At 28.9% G+C, this 22,736-nt stretch overlaps 1 protein-coding gene across 3 annotated transcripts; it reads left to right on the forward strand.

Moving 5' to 3' along the window:
• Positions 1-10,813: 10,813 nt before the first annotated feature.
• LOC112728421 (basic helix-loop-helix protein A) lies at positions 10,814-22,702 on the forward strand. Of its 3 annotated transcripts, XM_072209830.1 has the most exons (10): positions 10,814-10,983; positions 11,947-12,104; positions 12,826-13,080; positions 16,022-16,118; positions 17,246-17,260; positions 17,409-17,465; positions 18,203-18,545; positions 18,639-18,752; positions 20,634-21,316; positions 22,263-22,702. In XM_072209830.1, the coding sequence occupies exons 2-10, from the start codon at positions 11,998-12,000 to the stop codon at positions 22,581-22,583; spliced, it is 1,992 nt and encodes a 663-aa protein (XP_072065931.1). In that variant the 5' UTR covers positions 10,814-10,983; positions 11,947-11,997; the 3' UTR covers positions 22,584-22,702. The 3 variants fall into 3 exon arrangements, with proteins under 3 accessions (XP_072065931.1, XP_025634326.1, XP_025634325.1); XM_025778541.3 differs by having other exon boundaries at positions 18,203-18,752; XM_025778540.3 differs by lacking the exon at positions 10,814-10,983 and adding an exon at positions 10,999-11,512 and having other exon boundaries at positions 18,203-18,752.
• The last annotated feature ends 34 nt before the right edge of the window (positions 22,703-22,736 follow it).

A 22,736-nucleotide genomic window follows, 5' to 3' on the forward strand; every position in this document is an offset into this window, starting at 1 on the left:
TGTCATGAATTTTGTGGGCTAATTTTTTTAGATATTATCAAAGCAGAGGTGTAACACGGGGATATTATGCTAATTTAGTGTAAGGCATTGATATGGAAATTGAAAAATACAAGAAGAAATCGTTATTAACGATTTTAGAATGGACAAAATGCTATGAAAATGAGATTAATGATCTTTAAATAAGACAAAAAATATAGAAAATGAGACTTACAATTTTGAGTAGGACAAAAATAAGTTCTGAATCTATGAGAGCATGAAATCGTTAGTGCCAATTTTTTTTCTATTAATTTTGAAATTATTTAATTTATAAATGTGAGTAACGATTTGTTTATTAACTTCTCTATATATAGAATGCGTGCGTAAATTTAATGTCTTGTAATTCTCGATCTTTTTTTCTCTTTCTAATGCTCTTCTTCTATTTGTTATTCTTTTTATTGTTTCTCTTCTTTCCTGTGTGCAAGCAATTTTTTTGTTGTTTGTTTTTGGGTAAATTTTTTTTTGTTTATTTTAGTTATATAGTTATTTCATTTTAATACTATGATATTTCGTTAATTCGTGTGGCAAGAATTATAATAGAAATATAATTTTTGTGATCACAAAAATGAATAATAATATTAGTTTTAAAATTTATTATAATGGTCAAATTTTATCTGAAATAGTTGAAGGTGTGATTTTTATGTGTAATAATTCTTGTATATCTGTTCTTTCTTTTATGGTGTCGTTCGAAGAATTTAAGAGTTATATTTGTCAAAATATAGATCCTCATATGCCAGAGAGGGTGACAAATATTTTATACAGACGACCTATATCAGTATTCGGTGGATTCGTTCAATTTCATGCGATGTGCATCAATGATGACACAAGTCTGCAAGAGATGTTCTCAATCTACTATCAAACCCAATCACAAGTGTCTGTTATTGAGATATAAATATGTTTATCAAGCCCAATCTACTATCTAGCTAAAAAAATTACTTACATATAAAGGATGATCAAGATATTTCACAATATCTTTATCCATTGAAATTTTTTTCTTCTCCATCTTGAAAAAGATAAATCTGGAGTTCCACCAAACATGCAACCTTCATATGGAAACAATGGCACTTACAAAAAAAGAACCGAAGCAGAGAGCAGAGAGTTAACACACACTTTGTGTTTTGGTCTTCTCAATGATGAGTGAGAGCTTCTGGGGAGAGAGGAGTCACGGACCACATAGGGCTCACCGCATGCGAGCCACGTGGACATAACATCAAATCGAAAGTACCGATTTTCTTCATGCTTCCCAACCGTTGATCGTCCATCTTGCGGTTGCTATCCACGGTCTCTCTGCTCACCCTCCTGAAATCGGTACCCTCATTTTTCTTATTGATCCTAGCCGTCCTCACCGGATCTAACGCCTCTAGCTTCTCTTTCCACACTCTCTCTCCTAATAGAAAACGCTATTCAGAGTTTGTTTAAAAATGAGACTAACGATTTCTGTATATGCCAATTATCAAACCCATATCTGTGTATAACATATTCGAAGCCTCATTTCTGAGTATTACCCACAATCTATCCTAATATTAAAAATAAAAAACTCAATTTTATGAATTCTGACAAAAATATTCATCAAATAAAAAATTAATATTACACTTATAAAAAATAAATTTTGTGTAATAAATTTACTTAAATTCTATTTTTAATAAAAATTTTAAATTATTCATACTCTTTATTTTCAACCTCAATTATATACCGTCTCTTTTTCTCTAAATTCCAAACTTTCACAACAACCTTCCATTGACACCATCTTAACCATATTTATGAATCATTAGCCAATTGTTCTCGCATAAACCTCACCCTTGGTAACGCTGCGATGGCCGAAGACACCGAAGACGAAGCCGGAGGCGGCCTTGGCCTCGCTACAAGAAAAATGTTGAATACCGTCGGATTTGCCGTCGGTTTTATCGGCGAATTCACACTTCCAACGGTAAATTTGCCGGTAATAATTGGAGAAAAAATAGGCGCGAAATGTAGCGTGAGACTTACCAGTGGATTTTTTCGTCGTAAATCCAATTAGTGGAACACTACGTTTTGGTGACCCGCAATGCGTTACGTATACCAGTAAATCCAACGGTAACAAGCCCAAAAATTCGAAACACTAACCCTCTCCCTTTTGATTTCAAAATCCCCTCTGTCTCTCTCTCTAACCTCTGTCTCTGTCTCTCTCTCTCTCTAACCCTCTCCTCTCTTCGCCGCTCCATCAGCTCCGCCAGCACCGGCATCGGCGCCTCCTTTTGCCGCCTCCTCTCTCCTTCACCGAAATCAGCCTCTTCCTACTCTCCCTTCGGTCAGCCGCAACTCTTTCTCTCCTTCTTTGTTCATGTCTCGCCGTCCAGCGGCTGTCGTGCCACTGTATCTCCCTCTCCTGATTTCTTTTTTCTTTTCTGTTCGAAGTTTAGATTCTATGATCACTTTTTTTTGTTTAAGTTAATTTAAGATTTAATTATATGTTAATTTATAATTAGTAAGTGAATTTGGTTATCATATGCTAATTGCATGTCTTAGAAGAATGAAATGTTAATGAGTGTAGAGACTTCATGTTTAACATTGAAAAAATATTGCAAACAACTCTTTATCATGGGTTTAGGCCATTGAAGATAAATTCTCTTGTTAAAACCTAAATAATTAATAATTAACATTTTTTATATGACTATATCAAATATTATTTCAAGCTATTAAATTTAATTTACTTGCTTATGATATTTGAAGATATAAAATTAATATTATAAAAATTGTATTTAATTTTATATTATACATAAATTATCATATATTGTCTATGCTAGTACTTATGTCTTGCAATTTATGCAATATAATAACTTTTATGAATTAATGATAACGTAAAAAATAGTTCTAATTGATTATTCATTATGTTAATCTATATAAATACATAGAAAATATGAAACTATTATAAATAAATATGAAGTAATATATTATGAAGTCATTATTACAAAATAAACCTCATGATGATTGGATGAACATGTATAACAATTATTTGCTGAAATTTTTTAGCATAACTCAAACAAAAATGTTATCTTTTTTAATTTAATGTCCACATTAAACAATCTTATTAGACAACATAACTTGTTAAGTAGGGATAAAAATTCATCAAACCAAACAAATTTTACTTCCAATTTAGGTCTATTACTCATTGTAGGTTTTGTTTTAGGAACAAGTCTAGTATCTCCACCTCTAAGATTGGGTCTACCAAAAGGTAGCTTGAAAAAATTAAACATTATAAATTCAGGTTTTCGAAACCTACATATATGTATAAATTAATTAAGAATTTTTTTATAAATGTTATTATATATAATGTCCTTATAAATATATACAATAGTATAAACAAGTTAATATATTCTACTGAAAATATTGTAAATTTACTTGAGTTTTAATTGATATTGTGGATTGAAGTTACTTTGATTTGTGAAAATCGTAAAGATGGATATATATCCAATTTTAAAGGAGGTTATATCAATTTTTTTTTGAAATAATATAAATATTGAAGGATTTGTGTTGTATATATGCTAATTAATGTTAATTGATATTCTCTTTGCAGACATGACGACAGGTAGTAGAGGTGTCACGAGTGAGTCTCGTGGTCATGGTAGAGGGAGGATTTCTACCGGTACCCTAGAGATTTCTTAGTCATCGCCCTCTACTTCGACTATCCCGTCGACCCCTGTGATATCACAGGCGGGTCTACCAGACCAGTAATTCATCATGATCCCAAATCCTAACTACGTGGCTCCTTCTTCTACGTCCTTCCACCCCCTTACAGCTCTAGCGACAGAGCCCGTAGTGGGTGATTCCTCTAATGCGTTCTAGCCAGATGCTCCTTCACCACTGCTCGTCATACAGATGAGGATTTGGCCTGATGGCATGCACGCGTGAGTACATACTATTTAATGCCTTTTATCCACAATCTATTTTGAATTTGTTAAGTTTTATGTATTTTTATGTGTTTGCTAATTTTAAGTTTTTTGTTGATAGGTTTGCACCAAATAACAATGCATATACACAGGAGATCTCCAATGTGATTAAGTGTATGTACGACAATCCATGACCGAGCTACACGAAGATCTCTGCTGAGACTAGAGAGCAATGATTTCAGAAGTGGGCGGTAAGAACCCAATATTGTTGAATTGTATTTTACCTGTATTTTATTTTGATTTGTGTAGGAGAAATTTATATGGGATAAGGAACATGATATCTTAATCAGGAAGATCTATTACCACTAGATAGCTAGGCGACTTCAGCAAATGCGGCAGGACGTTCATTAGGGGCGCGACCACCTCGCGATTTGGCTCCGTTTAAATATTAAGAAGGAACTGGACATTCATTTTAGTACTGATGAGGGGTTCAAGTGTCACCATCTGACGAACAGAACTAATAGGGATTCACCAAGGTTGTCAAAGTATACCGGTGGGTCGGCGACTTTCACGAAGACGACGAATAGGCTGGTATGTAGTTTGCTCATCTTTGTTACTTATTACTTGAATTAATTGTTACTTGATTTATTTATTAGTTGGTTTTAATATGTAGTCTAAGTCGTTGGAGCATGAGATGACATTGGCGGAAATCTTCAAGCTAAGTATACCCATACGTTGAAGGCCAAAAATGAGAGATTTGCTGACGAGTGGTTTGTGGCTCATTACGTGAGTTTCAATTAATTCTAAGTTTGAATATATTCGGTTTAAAGTTAATTAACTTTCATCCTACTCACAACGTGTGTTACACAGGAGAACTACGTGCAGATATTAGAGGTCACGACTCAACAATTTCAGCCTAGTGGGGAAGACCCCGGCTCCGATGCCTCAGTCGTAGATCCTGATAGAGTTTGGCATGAGACCGCCTCTGAGCCCTACAAGAATCACGTCTACGGGTTAGGGTCGTTCTTTGTCAGCAACCTCTGCATCTCTATATTGGCGGCGTCATCTACCTTTGCCTCTGCCACCAGCCCTGCCGATTCCGAGGAAGTTATCGACTTGAGGGAGGAGGTGTAGAAGCTCACACATGAGCTTCACCAACAAGCTCAACAGTATGAGCATGTGTGGGAGATATCGTTGCCATCAGGTCAGAGCTGACGGAAAAGCTGGAGCGTTTGCGAGATCAGATGGTGGTGTACAATGACCAAATGCGCGTTGGAGGCAGCAGCGCTGCTGGTGGGACACTGATATCAGCACCTAGTCTACTGCCTCAATAAGAGGAAGGCAGTGACAACGACGACGATTACTAGGATCTGTAGGGTCTAGGGATTTAATTTATTTATGTTTATTTCATTGTATTTTACTTCTTTAACTTTTTATTATATTTAGACCCTTTATATGTAATAAAATTATTAGTTGATTTCTGGTAATTTTGAATTTCTGCTTTAATTTTGTAAACAAAAAGTTTAATTTGACTACTAATTATTGTATGCTAATTGTGCAAAAAAAACATACCGTCGGATTTATCAGTGGAATAATCTGACGGTAATTGGGCGCCACAAAACATAATATGGCGCCAAAGTTATCATTGAAAATGTCCACGGTAACCAACCACTTATTTTCGTCGCATTAATTGCAAAATCTGATGCGAAATCCGTTGGTAAATTCGACGACACTCAACGTTTTTCTTATAATACCGGTTGTTATTATTCTCGACCAAATTTTGAATGAATTCATCAATTGGAATTGTTGTTATTGTTGGCTTGCAGTTGCGGCTACGGCGGTGGAGGCATAAGTCTTTGTGGACCATTATTATTATTATTATTTGGCCTCATGAATATGAGCGTTAATCCAAACTCGTGGATCGTGTTGATATTCTAGTGTTTCTTCTTCCCAACGATAATGAAGATTGTTATGGTTATGATTGTGTTGACGTGGATCGAGAATGAGAGTGAGGTCAATAGCTGAGTAGCTCGGAGATAGAAAAGAGAAGAAGAGGATCGAGCAACCATAAAAGAGAAGAGCTTGTGCGAGAGAGAAGAGGGCTAGACGCAACGACGTAGAAGATAAGAGGATGGAGGAAAAGTGGCCGAGCAGAGCTTTTAGAGGCGACGACGGCTATTAGGGGCAACGACTGCTGGCGGCGAGGGCATCCTCTGGTTGAGGATTCAGTTATCACAGGCTAGGATCTGGCTTAATGGGGTTTTTTGAAGCACTACTGCTGAAGTTTGAACTCTAAATGTGGGTTAGTGGGAGAAAAAGAAGATAGTAGACAGAGGAGATGTTGCTGCTCAGAACCGATAGTGTGGAGTTGAGATTAAAGATAAAAGGTAAAGGTAATTTAGAATTTATTAAAAATTCAATAAAAAATTAGGATATGAGTACTTTTATCACATGTAACCCATCTTTCATGGGTATAACGATAACTTCCTTATTTGATAGGTACTTTTGTCAGCGTTCACAAAATTCATAAGTACAAATGGTTATTTTCTCTAAATGTGAAAAATAACATAAGATACTTTGTTCTTTCATTATATGTAATGGTTATAGAAAAATGAATTAATTTTAGGTCTTTTTTTTATTTAAGATAGTGATTTCATTACTAGAAAAAATTCCACTAAGAACTTACATCATGCACCAGGGATAAATAAGAAAAAGTTCCACCAAATAGGATTTAATTAGTACTCATTACATTGAAGAAGTATGAAGAATTGGTAAAGTTAGCTCATTCCCTTCCGTTCTTGTAACATATATAGCACGGGCTTCTTCAACACAAAGAGATAGAGGCTTCCTAGACCCGTCGAAGATGAAGCTATTCCTGGCTTTCCAAAGCTGCCATAGAAGGTTTGCCACTAGCTCTACCACCTGATCTGATTTGTTACTGAAAGCTTCCATTTTCTCTGTAACTTCTTTCCAACATTGCCAAAGATGTTCATCTGGTTTTGGAATGGGAAAGTCTACTAAGTGCCAAGCTTCTAACGAATCAGTGTAATACCACACACAATAGTGGACTGACTCTTCTGCTGAGCCACACTTGAGGCAGGCCGAGTTCACTGCTCTAATTCTGGCGCTAATTTTGAGCTTCACTGGTAAGGTATTGTACAGTAATTTTCAAAGAAAACTTCTAATTTTTGGTTGGCTTTTCAACTTTCAGATGCTAGACCAAAGGGGTTTCAAGCGGCAATTCTTTGGAAGAAACTCAAGCGGCGGATGATTGAATTGAAAGGCAACTCTGTACCCAGATGCAACCGAGTAAGCACCAATTCGGTTCATCATCTAGGTAATCTTATCTTCTCCTCCCTGGATATTTGTTTGTAAGATAGTTGTTGCTACTGCTGAGCTGAATGTCTTTATTATTTTTTGTTGATTCTATTGGCCATTTGATTGAATTAGTTCAGACACCAATTTTAAAACCTGATATGAGGCTGGGATAGGATTAGGAGTAACAGCCACAAAATTCATGACCCAAGAATCCTCCTTAATTCTGATTGATCTACCATTCCAAACTTCCCAGAGGATACATTTTTCTAACACCTTTCTGCTTTCTATGATGCTACGCAAACCTCAAGAGAGATTTGTTCCTGTCTCAGCATTCATAAATGTTGAAAATCTAAAGTATTTACTTTTTAGGACTTTGTAGATTAACGAATGAGGTATTGTTAAAATCCTCCACCCGTTGCTTTGCAAGCATTGCAAGGTTAAAAACTTTCATCTCTTTAAAATTGAATCCACCTTGTGATTTTGGTCTACACGTTATCTTCCACCCCACCCAATGCATACTCTGTTCATTACCTTTTTGACCCCACCAAAACTGTAGAATAGCTCGTTGAATTTCTTCTAGTTGAGTGTCTGATAACTTGAAGCAGCTTAAGGTATAAATCGAAATCACCGTTGCGACAGTTTTAATTAGGATTTCCCTGCCAGAAAAAGATAATAGAGACATCTTCTATTGCTGGAGTTTTTGGTTTACCTTGTCTTTGATATAGTTAAAAGTAACTCTTTTTGACCTCTGAATCACCGCTGAGAGTCTCAAATACTTGTTCTGATTCCCCACATAAGGCACTAGGAGAATATTAGCTAGGTGATCTCGAATAGGTTCCAGAATATTCCTGCTAAAGAACACAAATAATTTATTCAAATTTACCACTAAAAAAATTTTAGGTCCTTTATTGTTTCATTATATTTTGTTATAAAACTGCCACAAACCGCATCTATCATACTTTTTAAGGACGTTATTCTAACAGTTGCACAAAATCTATTGCATATAAAACGGGGTCAAGAAGAATTTGGCTATATATATTTTTTTAAAAAATATCTTTTGTTATGTATATTTAACAAAATTACTTTTTTTATAATTTTTATTTGAAGCCAACATTTTTTTTACTTTAATTAAAATGTTTATCATTTGATTAATTATATATTTATTAATTCAATATGCATTTTTTTTGTGACCATTCAATATGCATTTAATAAATAGAAGTGAATTAATAAATACATTGGTATTTATTAATACATTAGACACCGTTAAAGGGTTTTTAATACACCAAAACTGTCACAATAAAAAGTTTTACAATGGTCCAAAACTGTCACAATAATATATTTCTTTGCTGAAAACTTTTAGGACTTAGGAACAACACTTTTTGTGACAGTATACCATAATATTTTTTGTTACAACAATATATTTTTAACAGCTAATGCCACTGAAAAAAAAAATGTTATTTTCAATAATAAAATGAAGAGAAACAATGATTGATGTTCACACCAACATACACATCTTGTGATTTTTCTTCCACCGTCTTTTGTTCAAGAGAAGTTGCGGTTGATTTTTAGTATGAAAACTGATGTGGACAACCAATATAATTAATGAAGTTGCTTATTATGAGCATTTAGTAGTTGCAAATCATAGTTCTCTAGACTTCTAGCACTGTAGTCTCAATAATATGTTCAAAATCTAGTAAATAAATAAATAATTAGAAATGTGAAGTATATTTTTTATATTTGAAATTTGACAAAAATTTTAAAAATATTTTTAAGTTTTATTTTGTTTCACTTTTATTCTAAGAATTTTTTATTTGTATCAAATATATTCATAGAAGTTAAATTTTTAAAAAATTTAAGACTAATTTGATAATAATATAATGCATGATAACTCTGACTTATTTTTATTGATGATTGTTCTTGTAAAATTGTTGTTAAATTGGTTCTAAATTTTTTGAAAAATTAGCCGTAAAAGATATATTTTGATGCAAATCGAAAATTTATGAGATAAAATTAAATTAAAATAAAACTTAGGGATATTTTTAAAATTTTTAATAAATTTTAAAGACAAAAAAATACACTTTTTATCCTGATTAAAAATATGTTAAATTTTAGATAAATTAATTTGATTGTACAAAATTAACTTTATTAACTCTTCTTTTCTTATACTTATTTTCTTTTTCATTTAATATAGTTATCAATAAAAAAATTGTCTAATTTTTTTATAAAAAAAAAAGCGTACTTAAAATAAACCGAATAAGATTTTTAAAATAAACATTTATTTAAAACTAGAGATGATAACTAACAAATTGTATTTTTTTTTAAAAGGTCAGATTTAAGATAAAAAAAAAAAAACTGAAAAGCTAGGTTTATGCTTCTCTCATTTCTAGAACCAGCTACATAATCTGTGAATCACATACCCAATTAATATGAACCCTAGTGATGACTTTGGGATGATTAGCTCCTAATCCAGTTAACTTTTCGCTCAAAAAGAATATTAATCCATTATTGCTTAACAAGAAAGTATTATCCGATCCCACCTACTCTATCTTCCCAATTCAATCTCACATCAAAAGCAAAATAACCACAATTAAACAATGGCCAAATAGTAACTTTATTCGTATGCTTAAATAAGTGATGGGATTTCGAATCCCGCCTAATGCATGCAGTAATTTATTTATCAGTAACAAATTCTTAAATAGAGTTTAGATATTCGACGAATTAATCTTTAACCTTTTGAATAAAAAAATATTGTTAAAAAAAATATTAAATTAACAATTTATTTTTATAATAAAATTCAATTAATTTTTTTATGTCTATTTTTAACTAATTTTTATTATAATAATAAATTATTTGACCAATTTAATTAAGTTTAATTATTAAAATAACTTGATCATATAGTATCATTCCTATAATAATTACATCATTATCTAAAACGAACTAAAAACTAATTAAAAAATAAATAAAAGAATAAACCCTAAAGAAAATTCAAAAACTAATAAGTACACTGTTGTCCAAAGAGTTTGGGATGATGACGTATACATTCTTCTTTCGTTTGAGCATTATATATTAATTTCTTTTCAATTCTGTAATTAAATTTCACAAAAAATCTACAAATATATACACATTAAATAAAATAACTTTAGATCAAACTATACTCTAAGATCATTAGTGTCTAATAATCTATCTAAATATTTTGCTTTTAGAAAAAAGAAGGCAATCAATCATTAATTATATTATTTCTTATTTACTAACTAGCCATAGATCCCACCTAATCCTCCCATAATTTATCAAATCCACATCAAAATTATTAAAAAAAAAAAAAAAAAAAAACACAACCACACACATAGTCTAGAAAATGACACACACAACTAACAAAAATTTGCACAACACACACACTTATTTCTTAGCCTCAAAAGCACACATGCATTATTAATTTATTATGATTATTATGTACTCAGTGTCAGGTAGACCAACCAGTCAAAAACTCTCTTTTTAATTTTCATAACACTGTCTTATTCTTTCTTTCTAGATTGTTTGATTCTTCTTCTTCTTCTTCTTTTTCTTTTTCTTCTTTACTTAACCAACAAACCTTCTTCTTTCTCAGATCATTATTATTATCATCTCATCTCATCTCACAAACATGCTAATTCTTGAACAGTTTCCGTATCCACCTCAAAGTCATATACCTTTTTTAAACATATTATCTCTTTCTTCATCTCATCACCACTCTCACATATATCTTCATGCCTCTACTTTACTTCATGTAACTATCTTCTCTTCTCTCCCTCTATCTTGGAACTTCCTCTTTATCTTTCTTTATTTCTTCTTTTTTCTTTTCTTTTCTATTATTATTATTATTATTATTATTATTATTCATTTAATTTGTTGTTGGTGAGACTTGAGAGGAGAGTTAAATAGTGATAATATATTTTTTGTTTTTTCAATTTTTTTCAGATCATTAAACACAACATACATTTATCACCACTCATTTTTTATGTCCCTGTTTAATTTACTCCTCCATGAAAATTACCTAGGATTCAATTTTTGTTCTTTTCCATTTTTGGGCATGTATTTTAGTTTGAAAGGATATATACTTATATAGAGATATACAGTGATTAGAGTTAGTTTTGAGGAGATAAATGTGTTGTTTTTAACTTTTTATAATAGAATTAATTAAGATGCTTTTGGCACATCGAATTCTGAATTACAAGAGATCATTAGTGTCTTTTCAATCCTTATAATTTTGAGAGCAAGGTTGTTTTGACGAGGAGAAGATATTTGATAGAACAATGGTAAGTAGGGAGTAATGATTAGTTATTTGGGAATGTAGTAGCAGTGTGTATCAGTGATGAGAAATTGAGAATAATAATAATATAAATAAGAGATTATATACTATTGTAAGAAAGAAAATAAATAAATAATAAAATTTGGTGAATCTTGGTTCATAAAGGATTGAATTCTTCTTTTTTTTCTTTTACTTGAAGGTAAAGCTAAGGGAATTATGTTCTTAGTTCTTGATTCATTCTCATATTCTATATATTTTTCAATTATTTCAATATAATCACAATCATACTTTCATTTATCTACATCTTCTTCTTTGATTCTTAGTTCTTCTAGTTCTAATATTAAAAATGGTGGAGTTTTAGTTTTGTAATTAATATTGAAATTTTGATATATTTAATAGACAATATCTATTTATAAGATATTATTATTATTGTTGTTTCAGAAAGGGTGGTAGGGTGCAAAATCTTTGTTGGGAATTAAGAGTTATTTATAAATGGCTGCGTCAGTGGGTGGAAGTAGGCTTCAAAGCATGTTGCAAGCTGCAGTTCAATCTGTTCAATGGACCTACAGCCTCTTCTGGCAACTTTGTCCACAACAGATGTATGTAATTCATTTAATTTTATTTAATTTATTGATTCAATTCCCATATAACCTTTGATTTTCTGCTTTTTTAATTTTCTTTTTATAGTCCAAATAATCAAGTTCTTTAATAAAAAGGTAAGTCTCTAATAAGACATAAATGTGAGTATTTGGTCTACATATATAATTGAGAAACATAAATATTTTTTTTTATAAAAGAAATCAGTTATCATATTATTTTCTATTTTAATAAATATTTTATATAAATAACTTATTATGGTGTATATTATTCATCTAGTACAAGAAATACTTAAATCTCAGATAGATGAAGGATAAACTAAAACACATTCAAATTTCAAAAACCTATTTTGAAATGTAAAATTTAAACAAAAGTTATAACATGCTTCTAGAAAATATTGAAAATTAAATATAGTATATTAGATGAATAAATTATTTTTATAATTAATTTGAATTAAGTTTTTTTTTTTGTGTGTGTTTTTTTTTATTTTTTTAATTGATTTTTATTGTATTAATAAGTGATTAGATCAACTTAGTTAAATTTAGTTACTAAAATGATTTAATGATGTTGCAATTCTATATAATAAGCATCTTGCACCTTTGTTCTTAAGTAGTTGATTCATGACAAATTGAATTAGTTATTACATTCAGCAACAAATTTTTTTGAAAATTCAAAAATAAAAAATTATCTGTTTATATAATTTTTTATTTTTATTATTGTTAGGATTTTGGTTTGGGGGGATGGTTACTACAATGGGGCAATTAAGACAAGGAAGACAGTGCAACCAATGGAGGTTAGTGCTGAGGAGGCGTCTCTCCAAAGAAGCCAACAGCTCAGGGAACTCTATGACTCCTTGTCCGCCGGAGAGACGAATCCGCCCACTCGCCGCCCTTGCGCCGCCTTGTCGCCGGAGGACCTAACAGAATCCGAATGGTTCTATTTGATGTGTGTCTCATTCTCATTTCCTCCTGGTGTTGGGTAAGTAGTCATGTTTAATAATAATTGCTCTAACTATTACTTAATAAACAGTTACTACATGTTTATCTCTCTCTTTCAAATTTAATTACTCTAAATTAGAAAATTTAATCTAGAGTTCCCTTTGCATTAATCAATTAACACACTTTTTTTTTTATTTTAAAGAGTAATCTAAATTAGTCTCTAAACTTTATTAATAACCATTTTATTAATTATTTGTTAATCTTTATTTTTTTTAATTATGAGATAAATCAGTTTTTAGACTTGTAAAAAGAACGTTTTAGTTTTCATTCTAAATTTATGATAAGAGGAGACACATAAATAATTATGTTCTATACATGTTTTTTTATATAATTTTTTTTGGATTTGTGTAGATTTTTTCTATTTTTTAATTGGCTTATTCTATTTGTTTTGGAAATAATAAAAATTAAATTCTAAAATTTTTAATTATAAAAATTCTAATATAATATTATAAAACTACTTCTTTTGAAAATTTAATTAAGAATTAATTAAACTATATTTCTGACCTAAATCATTAAAACTTACAAAAATAAAGTGTTTGATATGTTTCAAAATTTAAAAATGAAGAGATTAACAACTAATAAACAAATATTAAAATAATCACTCAAAAAAGGTTTTGAAAATCAATGTGGATGTTTATTTATATATTGTGTTTCAAAACTTTGAGTCATGATTGATTTCTCATAAATCTATGGATGTACAAGTGTAATGTAATGATGACTGTATCATAGGATAGGTCATTTTCTTTATAAATATAGCTATCACTGCATGAATTGGAAAGTTCCATTTGTAGATAGGAAGAGAGATAGCTTTAATAAAGGTTGAATACATTTTAAATTTTTACTCCCTAAAGTGAGAAGACAAAGGGTTAGATGAGGGTAGATATATGTGGCTTGAACTTTCTGTGAGGCTAAATGTAATAATAATATAAGTACGTGCAAAGTAAAGAAGATAATAATAATAATAATAATAATAATAATAATAATAATAATAATAATAATAATAATATATTATTATTATTATTATTATTATTATTATTATTATTAAGTAAGTAAAATATTTCTTTTGTTGGAGAACGTTGAAAACGTTTTAAAACATTTTCTCATCATGAAAGAGATTTTGCTATGCAATCTGTCAATAGTTTAGAAAAAATGGACAGAATAATTGTGCTGAATCTTATTAGAAGAGTTTTAAGTATAAGGTTATTAGGAGATTCAAATTATAGAGAGCTCTTTTATGGAGCTTTTAATACTTTATATTAAAATATTAGTAGAGTTGGTAGTAATTAAGAGTTAAATTAGTAATAGCTAATAATAGTTAATAGATAGATATTTATAAAATTAGTTGGTAATATTCTTATAAATAGAGTGATTATTATATCATGTAACAACAATTTCAATACAACTTCACATATAATATTATTTTCTTATTCTACTCTTTTTTCAAAAATTTAACACTTTATAAAATTCTGCCAGTTTAAATTTTTCTATTATTTAACTTTCTCGGTCAATAAAATTTTTTTAAAAATCATATATAGTATATAGTTATTTTATGATAATAAGTAAAACTGAACCTTTTTTTTTTTGTAGACACCAAATATACTTAAGTTTTAAGTATATTAAGAAAATACAACTAAAAATAGCTAGGTTGACCAATAATAATAATAATAATAATAATAATAATAATAATAATAATAATAATAATAATAATAATAATAATAAACTTGGGGGCAATATATATTTGAACTTCTTTCAATCTAAGACCTCTTAATTAAATTATAAATCACTTGTTATTTTGACTAATTTTATTTTTATTATTTTTATATATATAATAAATAAAAGAATGAATTAATAGGCATGTTAGTAATTATAATATGAGAAAAAATAATGAAGATACTAATAAACTAAATTCTAGGTAGGATAGTTAAAAATAAATGTGGGCATTTTTATATTAAGTTTTTAAGATGAGTAATTTTATGACATGGTATTATTAGAGGTAATAAACTTAGAATTGAGTAAAAAAAAAAATAAATTAAAATTCTATTTTAGGGTGGTTCAAATTAACATACAATGTTATAATGCACTAATTACAATGCATTAATTTGATTTGGTTAGATTAGATATGGGTTTAAATTGACCTAACTGAGTGTTTTAATTAGAACTTGTAGTATTAGCATTAGATTAGGTTTTAATTTCAATCATATTAATGTGTTAAGTTCTATTAATGTGTTACTATTGCTTAGATTCTGTTTAGTTATTAATGTAAATAAGCATATATACTCTTTTATCAATCATATTTTGTTGGTTTTTTTCCCCTTGATTTGTTAAGTTGTATTGTCACTTGTGACTTTGGGTGAAATAATTAATGCATATAATTCCATTGTGAATTTGTAATGTGTATTGATTGGACTGCGCTGGTGTTTCACTTATAAAGAATAATTAATACAATTTATCTCCCCTAAAAAAGTGGGCCTTGTTTATCTTAAATTTAGCTTAGAGCATGTTTGGAAAAGCTGACCTCATAAACAGCTTATTGTTTATATTAAAAAAAATATTAATTTTAATATTTTTTATTTTTAATATATAAGGTAAAAATAGACTTTTTTTCATGTAAAAAAAAGAGAACAAATTATATTTTAGAAATATCTTTATAAATGCTTTTAGTTTTAAAAGTAAAAAATTTAACCACCTAAATCTTTTTAAGTTATCAAACACAATGTATTACCTTGTACTTTTAAAAACTAATAAAAAGTCAATTTAATTTATAACATTGTATTTTAGTAATGATAAAGTGGGGAGTTTTTAATAACTGCACATAAAATGAGTAATATTTTTTTAAAAAGATATTAACTATAGAAGTTATTTATTTATTTTTGTGGTTGAGTTAATGATTGAATTATGCACTATATATATATATATAAAAGGTTGCCGGGAAAGGCATATGCTAGGAGGCAGCATGTATGGCTCACAGGTGCAAACGAGGTGGACAGCAAAACCTTTACCAGAGCTATTCTAGCCAAGGTCCTCAATTTCTTATTTTATATATATATATATATATATATATATATATATATATATATATATATATATATATATATATTATACTGAAATATTATTCTATTAATCTTTATAGTTTTATTAAATTTATAATTAAAATTTTATATTTTTAAATTAAATTTTTATATTATTTTTAATTTTATAATTAGGTGATTTTTAATATAAAAAATATTAAAATTAACTGAATATTTATTTATAAATTGAAGACATTTATAATTAAAAATTTAGTTAGATTTTTGATTGCATGTATTTTAAGAGAAATATTATGTTAATTTTAATATTTTTGACATGAAAAATATCTAATTATAAAATTAAGAGTAGTATAGAAATCTAACTAAAAAAAGTATATAAATCTAACTAAAAATTTGGTAAAATTATAGTGATCAACAAAATAATTAAACCCATAAAAAATTGAAGAATCAATTCAAAAATTAAAATAAACTAAAATTAATTCGAGAAACAATTTTAAAATGATTAGTTGATAGATGTAATTTCCAAAAATGAAAATTATGGAATATTTACGAGAATATGGAAGAAAACAATCCCAACAGTGTTTTTTAAATTAATAATTTGTGGATGCTAATTCTATTTTTTATTTTTGGAAAAAAGCAAATTTGTCAGAAATGAATTGCTCTTTATATATATAATTTTCAATTTTTTAAAGATACCATGGAATTGGCCATCTAATTGTTTTTACAATTTTCAACATCAAGAAAAATGCAAAGTACAAAAGTTATCACTTTCTTGATTATTTATGGCAAGTTCTTCACTTACAATAATTAACTGAGAAAATTAGCAACATTATCGTAATATGTATGAGATTTTTTTTACTCGCAATTTAATTTAATTATTTTTATGATGAGCTAGCTAGAGCTAGATTTTGAAAATAATTTGTATCAACTTATCCCTCTTTCTAATTCAAGTTTTAAAATGTAAAATCTATGACAATTTCATGATTTGAAATTTGAATTACTAATTTATCGATGTATAGTTAGTAGTTATATAACTGTATATATATATGTAACTTACTAACATATTCTTCTCTTCCATTTCATCTTTTTTCTTATTATTTCAAATTTTTCCACCGCTAGAGTGCTCGTATACAGGTAATAGTTCTTCCAAGTCCTGCATTTTATGGCATTCTATATTTTTACTATGCGTAATATATTATTCAAGCAAATAATACGAATTAATAGAAAAATGAGAAAAATAATACTAATTTCACAAAAACGATTTATGCCATGCAAATCACAGACCGTGGTGTGCATTCCTCTATTGGACGGTGTCGTTGAGTTTGGCACAATAGATAAGGTAAATTTATCTTATTTTTTATATATGTCTAGTAACATCTGATCATGAGGTTTATAGATTTCATTTATCATTCATTTTTAACAATATTTTCAATACAAAGTTTAGTCTGTGCTATATATACGTTTAATAAAATAGGTTGTGTTTCGAAACTATGTAAAAAAAAATAAATCTAATACTTATATGAAAATATTTTTATATAAAAATAACAATTAAGAATCGAAAGAGGCTAAAAAATATTAAAATTTATTGTTTTGATTATTATTTAGTCATTAATTCAATTTTTTAATCTAGTAATCTAATAATTTTATTCTGTATTTTTAAATATTGATGGTTAAAAATAATAATTTTTAATAATTTTTTAGCATTTTTCTTAAAAATTGATAAATAATTTATATATTTGGACTAAATGACTCAAAATAATGCATAGTATTTTAGTTATTATTTTTACGTAAAAATATTTTTGTGTAAATAATTAGGTGAAAACTCAAATATAGTTAATTTTATGTGAATTTAATAGTTTAGAGTCATCAGATAATAATTTAGTTAAACTTATCAAATTATTTAACAATTCTCATCTACCAACTTTACATAAAGAAATAATTTTCACCAAATAATTATCTTAAGACAATTGTGATTGTTTTTATTTTCAATCTTTCGAGTGCACAATTTAAATTTTTTGAAAGATATAGTTATTTATCTATTTTATATTTTAATATATATACTTTTTTAATTATTAGGTTCAAGAAGATATTAAGTTTATCCAACACGTGAAGAGTTTTTTCATAGAACACCACCACGCCTCCGTCCATCCTCCGCCGCCGCCGCCGAAGCCAGCCCTCTCAGAGCACTCCACCTCCAATCCTGCATCCTCATCTGACTGTCTCATTTATACCGTAGCGGACCCACCATTACCTCCGCCTAATCTTACCCATGAAGACAATATGGAAGAAGATCAAGACAATGAGGAAGAAGAAGAGGAAGAGGAAGACGAAGATGATGAAGAAGAAGAACCCATATTGGACTCTGAAGATGAAAAGAGACGAAATAATAATAATGTTTCAGGTGGAATTACAGAACCAAGTGAGTTGATGCAATTAGAAATGTCTGAAGATATTAGAGTTGGATCACCTAATGATGGATCAAATAATCTTGATTCCAATTTTCATTTACTAGCCGTTACCGAAGCAGATAATCATTCGGGTCAAGTTGACTCTTATCGAGTTGACCCGACCCAAAGATGGGATCCAATTCAAAGCCCTTTGGATCAACTCCAAGTTCAACTACCAGGTAAAATCATAAATCATTTATTTAGTTTTTATTAAATATTTTTTATTTTAGTTGTTATAAAATTATTAAAAATTAAAAATTAATTATTTAATTTTCACAGTAAATTTGTTTTGCAAAATGTTGATACGTCAAGAAGCATGCAAATACCATTTTAATATTTAATTAGCATTTATCAAATAATTTGTTTGTTTGCTAAAATATTCATGTATCAAGATATATGCATTATTTAAATATTTAACCGATCACAACAATATTTAACCATGAGAACTAAAATAAATAATTTTTAGAGCAAATACATTTTTTGATTTATGATTATTTGTTCAAAGAACAAAATATTTTTTTATAATTCGAAAATTTTTAATTGATTTTTAACCATTTAAGTAATTGATCTAAACAGTTTTTAAAAGCAGTGACCTACTAATGTATAAGGAGATGTTTAGACCAATAACAAAAATTGCTTAGACCAATTACTTAAATTATTACATATTGATTAAAAATTTTTAAATTACGAAGAAATAGTTTGTTTTTGAAGAGAAGGGTAGCTTAAAATTTTTATTTAATTTTTTAGAGTTTGGATAATTTTACTTGCAAAAGTCATTTTTTATATATACAAACGATAATTTTCATCTTCTATAAATAAATATGTTAGCATTTTTAACTTTTATGATTAAAAATAGTAGTTTACTCTTTATTAAAATTAAAATCAGATCAATATATAATACAAATATAGAAAAGAAAACTTATATATGTCATATAAATCATAGTCATCCAGTAGCATAAGCATCACATAACATTATAGCAACTAGAGCAAGACTTTTTCATAAACGCACGCATCCAACATTCAACACCTAGAAAGAAAAGCATGATAGTAAGGTGAGAGTCATTAAATTTTGATAATGAAATCTACTATAGTATACATATCCAAGTACATTTGAAGGACCACATTATATAGAGTAGGGTCTAATAATTATTGTAGTTAGTTATATTATATATAACTATAGAAAACACCATTGAATACTATATTATTGTGGACCATCATATTAAATTCCTTTGGTTTGGCCCTTTGTGATGAGGGGCCCCCACTCTCTTCTGCATAAAACTGATAAACTATATCCCATGCTTCGAATATGATTGATCGATGAAGAAGGAACATCCATGTACATTAACTAAAATCCATGATCTTTCATGCATTCTACTGTCAAACAACCTAGGTGAATAATTATGCATACATAAATGTCGAATATGATATGTTTCCTATAGTTATTATAATAGGAATGTTATCTGAAGATATTAATTATGATATTAATTTCAACACCTAATAAATATGGGATATTTCTAGAACCTACTTTAATTATTCCAAATAAAAATAAATTATTTTTAAATTTATTATTTAAAAAATTATGTAAATACATAAATTTGATTAAATGATAGCCAATATATCAAAATTAAACTTATTTATTATTATTATTATTAGGGTAAAGTATACTTTTTGTCCCTTAAGTTTGACAAAAGTTTTAAAAATACCCCTAAGTTTTATTTTGTTTCAATTTTGTCCTAAAAATTTTCGATTTGCATCAAATATATCCTTGGCGGCTAATTTTTCAAAAAATTTAAGACCAATTCAACAACAATTTCATAAGAACAACCCTCAATACAAGCAAATTAAGCATCATTTTCATGCATTATTGTTAGATTGGTCTTAAATTTTTTGAAAATTTAACCGTCAGGGGTATATTTGATGCAAATCGAAAATTTTTGGAACAAAATTGAAACAAAATAAAACTTAAGGATATTTTTAAAACTTTTCCCAAATTTTAGGGAAAAAAAATATACTTTACCCTTATTATTATTAGTTGCTTAACTTGCATAAGGGTTTTGCAGTCTTTTCACCTATAGAAGATCAAATATTGACACAAGAAGATGATCACTATTCTCAAACTGTATCAAGCATCCTCCAAAATCAATCAACCCGTTGGGCTGAGTCTCCTTCAATAGCATGCTACGTCACTTGCTCCAACCAATCAGCATTCGCCAAGTGGACATCCCTCGTCGCCGACGAACATCTCCACGCCGCCACGGCCGACGGCTCCTCCCAATGGCTCCTAAAATACATCTTATTTACCGTGCCCTACTTACACTCCAACAAAAACAATGAAGAAAACAATAGTTCTCCAAATAACACAAACCCTACCAGCTCAGCCGGTCCGACAGACCGGCTGCGCGGAGGGGGAAAAGGCAGTGGCACTCCGCAGGACGAGCTGAGTGCCAATCACGTCCTGGCGGAGCGCCGCCGCCGTGAGAAGCTAAATGAGAGATTCATCATCCTAAGATCACTTGTCCCATTTGTTACCAAAATGGACAAAGCTTCAATTTTAGGTGACACAATTGAATATGTGAAACAACTTAGAAGGAAGATCCAAGACTTAGAGGCACGTATCCGACAAATGGAAGCTGAACAACAACGTTCGAGGACACCATCAACAACAATTGAAGTTCACCATTGTGGCTCCTCCAACAAGGAGCAACAACAACACACGGTTGTGTTAGGGCATGAGAAGAGGAAGGTAATAATCATCGATCTACTACAATGGCATAAGCACTTCATTTTACTTGCTTAGTTGCTTATCTATGTTGTATGCATATTATAATATGTGTATTTGCATTAAATACTACCATTTTAAATTTGTGATTAATTTTTATTCAAAGAAATTTTTAGTCAACATAAAATTTTAGTGAATAATTGTTTGGTTTCACTTATTTTCTTCCTCCTTATAAAAAAAATTTGATTTCAATATTTTTGTTAATTTTTCTTCATTAAATGTTAATATAACAGATTATTAGATAATATCTTATTTTGTCTTGTCACGTCAATATTTAAACAGTTTAATTTTAATAAACTATATAAAGAATTTAACACGTTAGTTTATTTATATTCATGCATTTAAATGATTTTTTCAATAATTAATTTAAAAATTAATTACTTTGATGTATCAATTCATACATAATTGGATTAAATTCATATCTAAAACAGAAATCAAAATAAAACATTTTAAATTTTATAGAAAGTTAAAAAAAAAAAAAGAAAACCCCTAGAGTCAAGAATTAAAGATTCACAATTTTACAAAGATTAAAGAAATTATTTAACCTTTGATATTTTTATTTGAATAATATTACATGGCCAACAAATATTATCATTTTTTGTTAGTATTTGACTAACAATAATTTATACCCATATTTATAAATATTTTACACATAAAAATCATATAATTTACTTATATATTTACTAGAGTTTACACACATTAATCAATATAGGTTGTATTCATATTTTTTAAAATTTACACACATAAATTAATAAAATTTATTTATTAAAAATAATTTAATATTTATACTAATGAAATGATGACTAAAAATACTAAATTTTACTGTCACCAAGAGTTTCTCTTTTTATTTAGCCTTCGTATTTATGTATCATGCCATATTGTATTTGATATTTTTATTTCCACAACATAGGTGAGGATTGTGGAGGGGACGAAGACCGCAACCAAGGTGGCGGCGGCGGCGGCCACAGAGGCATCGGTGCAGGTTTCGATTATAGAGAGTGATGCATTGTTGGAGTTGGAGTGTAGTCATAGGGAAGGGTTACTACTTGATGTGATGTTGGTGTTAAGAGAGATGAAGATTGAGGTTATTGGGGTTCAATCCTCACTCAACAATGGAGTTTTTGTGGCTGAATTGAGGGCCAAGGTTAAGGACAATAATTGTGGGAAGAAGGTTAGCATTGTGGAAGTCAAGAGGGCATTAAATCAGGTTATACCCCATACTGGTGATTAATTAGGTTTTAAATTAAATCAAGATTATTAGGATCATTTTTTCCTTAATGTGAATTACTAGCTAGGTGTTATGTATAAGTTGATGTTTAAGACCTTAAATTTATGGGCCATTTATTATTATATTGAAATTTTCTTAGATCAAATGATGAGGGGG

Source organism: Arachis hypogaea, chromosome 12 (assembly GCF_003086295.3).
Source record: "Arachis hypogaea cultivar Tifrunner chromosome 12, arahy.Tifrunner.gnm2.J5K5, whole genome shotgun sequence".
NCBI lineage: Eukaryota > Viridiplantae > Streptophyta > Magnoliopsida > Fabales > Fabaceae > Arachis > Arachis hypogaea.